Source organism: Rousettus aegyptiacus, unplaced genomic scaffold (genome assembly GCF_014176215.1).
Source record: "Rousettus aegyptiacus isolate mRouAeg1 unplaced genomic scaffold, mRouAeg1.p scaffold_m13_p_17, whole genome shotgun sequence".
Lineage (NCBI taxonomy): Eukaryota > Metazoa > Chordata > Mammalia > Chiroptera > Pteropodidae > Rousettus > Rousettus aegyptiacus.
The window spans coordinates 10,786,147-10,795,869 of record NW_023416292.1 but is presented as its reverse complement, the minus strand read 5'-3'; the positions used below and the strand labels follow the sequence as shown (position 1 = coordinate 10,795,869).

Sequence of the window (9,723 nt, the reverse complement as noted above, 5' to 3'; positions counted from 1 at the left end):
TGACTTTAATTACAAACTTTATTTGTCAATACAATTCACAGTTTATACATGGTGCAACCCACCATATGAACTTTCAGGACAGTTACTGAGGAAATGGATGTAGCTTTCTTTCTAAAAGAGCCTGACTTTCTAAAATTTCAGTTAGAATTTTTTAAGTTTAGAAAAGTACCTTTAACAAGTTAGCTGAATATTTACATTTTTAGCTTAAATTTAAATTTTGGAAAATAAGCATCTATTAAGTATTTTTTTTTTATTTTTTTAAGATCCTGGGTTAATTTTTAAGACGCTAATATGAACACCGCTTTTTCAGATCACCCTTCCCCAACCCCTAAATAGTAAAAGAAATGATTTGCAATTATATTTAGGGAAATTATTTTCTTTCTGCATTTTTAAAAATTATATATACAATGTACAGCAGATCTAAGTAGGAAAATAAAAGAAAGAGTAGCAATCTATTAAGTGCCTTTACTGAATTTCTTCTGAATTTTGGAAGCATCCAGAGTTACAGGATATAAAATTAAACTAAAAAGAATTATCATCAGCCTTTTCTATTCCAAAAAAAAAAAAAAAAAAAAAGCTCTCAAGATTTAAATTGTGCTATAACAGCTTTTTCTCTATTGTCAGAGATGAATTACGCCTGCAATCTGCATTTTTCCATGTGCAAAATCACAGTGATCCCACTTCCGACTTCTGCTCTCACACTCAGTCACGACTCCAGAGGTACACCCACAGAAGGGCAGGCCTGAGCCCAGTCCTGCCTGCTGTGATACCTCCCCTCATCTGGCAAAAGTCACTCCAGGAAAGAAAATCATATAAGCCTTTCTTTCATACCCCAGAAAGCAAACTGATGCTGGCAGTATAATGTTTAGTAGCAAATGCTCATAACATGTTGTTGAGCTATCTTCTTTTTATCAGAATGGTAATTCATACCCATTATCTTAAATCTCTAATCACCTCCTAAAAATATCCCTTTTTAACAGTTTTCTTCTGTCAGATTACTTATATATATGGATTATCTTCTTCCACTTTAAAAAATGTATAGTTGTCAATAAATGACCAATTCCAAATACTGCCAGGGAAAAAAAGGGATTGGGAGCAGCCAATTTTACCAGCCTGGTAATAATGACACTGTATGTGCGTACCACTGGTACCTGAGTCAAATAAATACTCAGAGGGGCCATCTTTGCCCCTCGTTTCTCTGCAGTGCCTTTACTGCTAGGGTTTCTGAGTGTTGCTTCTATGTCCATCTAATTTGGCATCTAGTCCTTCTTCTGGTATCATCGTGTCAATCATTTTACACAGTTTCCAGCAAGGTATGGTATTCAAATGGGAGTATTGGGGTAAAGGACTGCAGGTGAGCCTAGGAGTGGGGTAGGGAAGGAGAAACCACGCATTAGCTAGAGAGAGGTTCTGTTTCTTCATAAGATAAGGCACTGACAGAAAATTTCTTAGGTAAAAGGCTGCGTAAGAATTTCTTGCCATTTACGAAAAAAAAAAAAAAACCCCAAAAAACAAAAATGTCATCCGTAAGTGGTCTGTATCTAGGCTCAGTTAGGTAGACCCTGAAAAATTAAGGACTGATCCCTCGAAGCTACATTATTACCAGAAACAAATATAATTCATTCTGAAGCCTTATGGCACATTAGAAAAAAGGGAGAAAAACAGTCTGGGCACAGAAAGGCATCAGACATTGCTTGTTTTACTCCACTCATCTAAGAAAGTGGATCTTTCAACAAGCATCATCAAAAAGATAGTGCTGGCTCAGAATTCCAGATTCTCTTGATGGCAGATGACCATGATGGGTGTATCTATTTCCCCCCTCCCCTTTTGGAGCTCATGCACAGTTTAAAAAATGCTACCAGCAACAGTCATAAAGATCATACAGAAGTCCTCACCTATGGCTATGCCTAAGGCTCTTAAAGAGAGGGCTATTTAATGTTCTCTATAACAGCAATTTCCTCGCCTGCACAGTGTGGTGTCAATCCATTCAGATAGATACTTTCAGTTTTCAGTAAGGGAGGCAAGACATCCCTCTCACTGGCCAGGTGGTTCACGGACAGGGTCCGCCTACAAGGAGTCAGCTCCTGGTTGTGGTTCCCAGCCAGTTCCGCAGACAGCTTCCGCTTAATGGAGGTGGCACGCTGGAACTTGTCATAAATCTCCACACTCAGCCGTCTCCTGGTTTCCTTGAACTCGGCTGTGACGTTGGCTGTCCACTCAGCAGCATGGGCTCTGAACTCCCCCACCTGGAGAAAAGACAAAGACACACCAAGGTGACAGTCAACAGTTTGCGTGCTTTCTTTTCTGAGCCTTTTGTAACACTAGAGGTCTGCGACCTGACCTAATAGATGCAGAGCAAATCTCCATTTTATACAGATCTGGATCTAAAAAACCATCTATGAATGTAAACGCTACAAATCAAATTGTATCAGAGGTACTAGGTGTGCTTGATTTTTGCACATGAATCCTGTCATTGAAACTTCTGATTCTGTTTTTTAAAAATCTCTAACTTTTTAAAACTTTGTGAGTTTTTTTTTTTTTAATCTGTAATTTGAAGAAGTATCTGGGTATAAAAAAAAGGCAGCAGAAGCAGCAGGGCAGAGTCAAAACCTGGAACATGAACCCAGGTGACCTGGTTTGTTCTGACAGCACCAAAGCTGTTTCCATGGACGTAAACTTTGGTTTTAGGGACCAGAAACAACGTGTGCCAGGACTCTATATCCAACCCCATATTGCTCATTTAGGAAATCTCTGTTTACTAAGTAAGCAACAATATATCTCGTTTTTGCCTTCAGGGAAAGCAGATAACTGGTAAGTCCATCTTGAGGCCCATTTTAGAGAACAAGTAAGTCCACGGAACAGTTTCTCGGTGGATGCTCGTGGATTTAATGAAGTACCCGACCTGTCTGAGCTGCCATTTCCTCAGCAGTGGGACAGGTGTCTTTACAGAACACACCTAACAGGGTGGCTGGGCTCATGTCCTTCGCCAGCTGTAAGGGTTTGTATCTGTGGACTTTTCTCTCTAAGGTTAAAGGAGAAAATATTGCCAAGGCCTAAGCATGTGCATAACGTTTTCTCTGACCTCTTTAAAATTATGTCTGCACTCTTGTGACCTAAATAGAACCACGACTAATCCCATGGAAAACTTTATAATCCTTTCCTTAACCGACTAGAATTTAATAACCCAGGACATCTCCTATTGTGGGACAAGTTCCCCATTTCCCTCTATGGCTTGCCCTTCTGCTTTTAGCTTAGGTGACATGGGCTCTTCTTTATCTGGCAATCAAATAACTATAGCTCTGTTTTTGTTTGTTTGTTGTTTAACCTCTGTTTTTGTTTTAGACTTTGATATGGGAAATATAACTAATGGTTTCTGCTGTGGTCTGAACGTTTGCCCTCCCCTCCCCACCAAAACCCCCAAATTCACATGTTGAAATCCTATCCCCAAGGGACTTCTGGTGGATGATTACTTCGTGAGGGTTGAACCTTCACGAACGGGATTAGTGCCTCATGAAAGAGAGCCCCCTGGCCCCTTCCACCAAGTGAGGATACACGCAGCAAGAAGGCTCTGGATGTCAACTACAAAGGATCATGCTGGGACTATGATCCCGGACTCCCAATCTCCAGAACTAACTGTGAGAAAGAAATATTTGCTGTTTATAAGCTACCTAGTCTGTGGCATTTTGTTTCAGCAACCTGATCAAACTAAGCCAGCTTCTAAATATTTATACTGAAGATCTGAACTATAGAGGGGATATATAAGTACATATATTTCAACATGATATGTACATATACTTGAGTAGTCATAGATGCGTGTATGTCCGCAAAAACAAAATGAAAACTGTTCTAATATCCTTGGAAGGAGGCACATGGCAGATCACTCTTCTTCGTCTGTTCATAATCACATATATACACACTTTTGATGATCTACTATTTATTTTAAAAACGTCTTTTATTTCCTACTTGTATTGTCCTAACAAGAAATAATTGCTTGTTATCTGTGCCTGGTTCTGAAAAAAAAAAAAGCAAAGCTGGAAAAATGAGAACTCAAGGCATACTTAATTGGTGAGCTCAAGCATTCTTTAATCACTGAGGCAAGTTTCAGAGAAACTCGCAGGAAAAGAGGTGCTAAATTTATAGCAATGTAGCCTGAAGATTCTCACTGTTTCTGTAAGAGACCCTGTCCCTTACACTATACTCAGACATGGAAGAGATTATTGAATGTTTAATTCTGCCTTTTGGGGACTCTCTGGTTAGAAAAACATAGGCAGTATCAAACAGTGGTGAGAAATGCTGGATCATTCCATACATATTTATAAATAATATGCCCTCCCCGCCTCCAACAGTTTGTGTTATTTTTTTTGTTTACTTCACTGTCTTTCTGTTGAGACTAAGAGTTCTTCAGTTCAGAGTCTATACTATATTCATTGCTGTATCTATAACATACAACAATGAATATAGTATAGACTATATACTATATACTATATGGTATAGAAAAGGCCCTCAGTAGAAACTTGTTGAATTTCATTAAATTAATAAAAGAACACTATCTATAAAGTTTTAAAATAGTACTTTTAATATAGAAAGTTAAGAGATTCGGTTGTTTTTCTAACAGTTTTGATTTAGTTTTCAAGACTTAAAATTGCAGCAATCTTTAAAGATTATGCTCAAATACAAAAAGAAAATTTGAGTAATATGTCTTAAAATAGTTCTTTTTGAAATGTTATTAAATTCTCCTAGTTTACACTATAAGCAGATAATCCCAGTGTGAAATTTGTAGTTTATAATAAAACAATAATTATTAATGAGAAATAAAAAATTTTAACTGACTTTTATTGCCACCTTGCCAATGATTTTATAAAAAAAGAAATTACCTGCTCTATTTGAGAATGCAAAATTTTCTAATGTAAAAAGAACAAATACTTATATCATTTTATCTTTGATGAGCCTTTCCTAGTAGTAAGGTTAATAAAATAAAGGAAATGGGAAAGAATCAACATTTTTGTTTAAATGTCTGTGAAATGTATAAGAATCAGCTACTATATTCAATTTCCTCCCATGTAGAGGGTAGTTAACCAAAATTAATCACTTGCCTACAATAAGTGATTTAGAGTAAACCTGTAAATCATGGCTCAAGTTTTGGAACACTGCTAGAAATGATGGACCTAAAATTAGATCTATTCCATTGGTTTTATTTTGATTATCAGCCTTTTACCTCCATGAGCAGAAAGGCTACTGATCACAGGATCTGTCTCCCTCTTTCTTTGGTCACAGTCTCCTATTTTTTATCTTAAAAATGTCTTATTATTAATAGTAACAGACTCCGCTTATCTAAAATTCAAATGTTAATCCACTTACTTGCTAATTTTTTTATCTCCTCTAAAATGTAAGTTCTAACCACCATCACCCTCAGAGTCTCCTCTTGGGGGCCATTCTGAACATTTATTTCCTCAAACATACCAATCTTCCTTTTGCCTTCATTCATTAATTACTTATTCTCAGACTACTGTTTCTCAGTCCTCTCTAGTACATTTCCTACTCATCTTAAACTAGATATACTCATGGAGCCATTCTCTGACCCCTCGGATCACATCAGGATCATTTGTTTTTTGTTTTTTGTTTTGTATCTACAGTAGTATGCACATCCCTAGCACAATTTACTACAACTACTTGTTTGCTTTCCTAGCTTCATGGCAGTAGTGAGGATATGTCTGCCATATCCTAGTCAGTATTCCCAGAACCTAGAAGAGTGCCTATAATGGTTATTCAATAATTATTTGTTGGAGAAAATGAATGAACGAATAAATGAATGGCAGACAAATCCATTATATTTGGTTACATGTTCCAATAAAGAGTTTGCTTCCTAACTGACTTTGATGCGATTATTCTATTCCTCTCAGAATGATTATGCAGACAGGTTGATTCACAGTAAGTGTGTGAAGGACATTTCCTTACATGTTTTAGTCTTTGTAGAGCCTCCTCACCATTCTAAGAAGTCTACGATGCTACTAACATCTTATTCTCAAGTGAAGGACGTCATGCCTTGTTGTATAGAGCTTTTAAACCGACTTTCCTTTTCTTTCCCTTCCCCTCCCCAGCCCTCTAACCTTTTTCATCATTCTCACCACTTTGCATGACTATACATGACTAGGATATCCTGAATCTGGGCTTCACCATCCTTACGGAATGTAACCCTTAAAGTTAAAAAAGGATCAACATTTTCACGTTAGAAGAATTACTAGCATCTTTGTCAGCAATGATGAACATTTATTCAGTGTATAATAGTTTTTCAAGGTAGCAAAGTCTCATGATTACAGCGGCCCAATAGTTGCCTGCTCAACAGTGGTTCCAAACTCTGCAGTCCTCAGATTCTCTAAGTATCTCAAATAAAACCATGAAGGCCCTTGAAATGGCAGCAACAGAATTTTTTAAAAAGTTCTTTCCATATTCTAACTCTTTTAGGGCAATTTTCCTAAATCATATAAAATTTAATAAGATGGCCTAAGAAAAATTAAAGTTCACTATTCTAGAAACTTGCAATTTATGAACTTTACAAGAAGCTTATTTGAACCCACAAAAAGTATTTATCAACTAACTACATAGCAGATTTTTTGAGGGTAAAGATCACTTTCCTATTTCTCCAAACTCACATTTCCTTCCCACCCACTCCACATTTCAGCATCTTGGATAGTGATCTGAGTAGAGTAATTTAACAAAATGAGTTTAGTTCTTCCCCACTAGAAGGTAAGCTTGACAGAGACGTATATGCTTCCTACGTATTTTTTCTCCTCATAAAAGTACTCAATATGGGAACGTGAATAAACTCGATTCCTGCAGACTTTCTGACTGACGAGGAATAAATCTGTGACATTGACAGACACAGACCTCTTCCTGCACAAACACGCTCAGTGCCCCTCATGTGAGGCTGATGATCAGTTTGCAATATATATAAATATCAAATCATTACATTATACACCTGAAACTAATACAATGGTACATGTCAATTATACCTCAATTAAAAAATTAAAAAGCCAAAAACTCTATAAAATAATTGAGAATGTTTGAGTCAATATTTATGAATCATAACTCTAATTTACTAAAGTATAATTCATTACACTTTACACCTAGGTGTGATTAAAGATAATTCCCCGTCTTGATTTTCATATTTGTTAATGATTTCACTTCTGAAAGTCTCCTGGTCTCTACCCCAGGTCAATCTTCACTGAAGTAGCCATTTCTTAGTAACAGAAAGTGTAACGTGACCTAAAGAGAATTTCCAGCATTCTCAAATTAAAAATTGTTTTAATTGCGGTATTTTAAATGCACTTGGTGTTTATCAACTGCATTTCTAAGATTATTTTCCTCCAACCAACTCTGCAAAATGCCAGCTACCTGTTTCGCCAAGATGGTAAAGCTGATTTATAAGGAGCAGTACTTCCTTTTACCTTCTTTTTCCCTCCGATCTGTTTCTGAGCCATGCTTCTGCGATAGGAAGACATAATCCTGCCCTGACTTTTAATAAGACAGTAAATTCCAAGGTGTGTGTTATCTAAAAGTGTCTGCTCCAAATGGCAAAAGTCACTATCTCCCTATGAGCTCGGGTTACCTGAAATAACGGTGTTGAATATAAGCTAATATGCAAGAGGCTCTACAATTTTAAACCATGCTGTTGCATGAGTTCTGTTTTCTATAAAATTTAACAAATGCTAGCTAACCAAGATGTTGATCTTTATTTCATTTAAGTCCGTGTCTAATTTATCTAGATGGACCTGTGAAATTCATCAAATTTAGAATAATTCTTACTTAAATTTTGTTTTTTGATCATTAATAGAGGATAATAATCAAAATGTGCTAATATTCTAAATTATTCATTTCTAAAATATGAATATCTCAATGACCTTTTTTCCCCAATGATTTGCAGGCAGCTACTTACCAGTAGAAATTTGAAGCATGATTTCGAAATCTGGCAACAGCGACTCTGCCAGTCATGTGTGGCAAGGCAGCAATTCAAGTTTTCTTTCTCTCAGAGCACCTTTCACCAGTCATTTCTCTTGATCACCCCCTTCCCATTCTCAGTTCATGGCACAGGCCATTTGCAGTCCTAGGATCTTGGCCAGTCGTTTTCTCCCTATAGATCTTACTCTGCCTTATCTATATTTTCTACTCTGCTTGGCTTTAACTTTTCTTCTCATGTAATTCTCAATTAACTGTGAATATCAATCACTTGCTATAGGTCACCCAGTCCCTTTCGTGGAGCCGTAACTATTTAAAACTGTAAGGTTTTTCCAACCACCAACAGTCAACTGAAGTACAGTAGTCTCCCTTTATCTGCCATTTTGATTTCCATAGTTTCGGTTACACGAAATCAACCACGGTCCAAAAATATTAAATGGAAAATTCCATAGAGAAATAATTCATAAGCTTTAAATTGGGTGCTGTTCCGAGTAGCGTTATGAAAGCTCCCGTCATACCTCCCAGGATGTCAATGATTCTTTCCTTCAGAATACCCTTGCTGTATATGCTCCCCACCCATCAATCGCTTAGTAGCAGGCTTGGTTATCAGGTCGACCATCACAGTGCTGCAGTGCCTGTGTTCGAGTAACGCTTTTTTACCTAAAAATGGCCCCAAAGCACGAGAGTAGTTTAAACTTTATCACAGGTGTGTAAGTACAGGAAAAAAGCATAGTATATATAGGGTTCAGTATTCTCATGGTTTCGGGCATCCACTGTGGGTCTTGGAATACATCCCCCTTAAATAAAGGGGGCTACTGTATTGAATAATAGTTGGAAGAGCTTCTACTTTTCTTTTAGAATTGTTCTATTTATGTTCAATTTAATCATTGCTTTTGATGGCAACAGAATAACATGGGTAAAGAGCTTTTTCCCTAAGGGACATCTTCACGAGAATCTGAAGTAAAGCTGAGCATTTAGGATTCAGTAGCCACTAAGTAATTTTTTTTTTTAACCAGGAGAAAAAAAAAAAAGGTTTTTTTCATCCTGGATCAATGCTTGTTCCTGTCCCTTTTGACAGCGGGATTTTAATCTACTTTTCTCAGTGCTCCGTTGCTATATACCTTAAGGACTCGAGGAAAGTTAAATATTCAAAGCAGGTAGATGAGTTGAAAACATCTCTCTGGTTAAATCTGTAAAAATAATTTGAAGCCTACTTTGCATTCCAATTTCAGAAGTTGCCTAGACTATAATTTCTGATAATTATTATTAATTCGTTTTCTGAAGTATTGACATTTCATTGTACTGTTGAACTGTACTTTTAAAAAGAACAATTCAAATTATTCTCTTTGTCGACCAGGTTAAAAAAAAAAAAACAACTATTACTAAGTGCCACGTTATCTTGACAGAACAGTACATGATGTTTTTCTTTGGTTTTCAGGAAAGTATATGTAATATTCATAATGTCTCCTTAATCTAAACTGCTTTTTTTTAGTTAGTGATGCCTCCACTTCTTAATACGACCAATATTAACATAATTGTGTAATACAATCGTTTTCAATAAGAGCAATGTCAAGAAAAATAATAATATTAATATTAATTACATGATCTAAAATAATATCTTCTAAATGTTGGAAAGTATTATATATCATGTTAATTGCCTTAATGATGAGGTGGAACTGTAAAATTAAAAATTCATTTGTCATAGAGGAAACTCAACTTCTTAATTTTTGTCATCATAGTGACACATCATTATTATATCCCTGAACATCC

The 9,723-nt window shown here is 36.4% G+C and overlaps 1 protein-coding gene across 9 annotated transcripts in view; it reads right to left on the bottom strand.

Annotated features, from left to right (window-relative positions):
* The window catches only part of KCNK2 (potassium two pore domain channel subfamily K member 2), a 148,324-nt gene continuing 138,601 nt past the window's right edge, over window positions 1-9,723 (bottom strand). For 8 of the 9 annotated variants that reach the window (XM_016166516.2, XM_036234502.1, XM_016166518.2 and 5 more), the window contains one exon: window positions 1-2,246. In XM_016166516.2, coding sequence (XP_016022002.2) covers window positions 1,929-2,246 — 318 coding nt within the window. In that variant the 3' untranslated portion in view covers window positions 1-1,928. The remainder of the gene's footprint in view (window positions 2,247-9,723) is intronic. The other variant, XM_036234503.1, reaches the window with a different exon arrangement.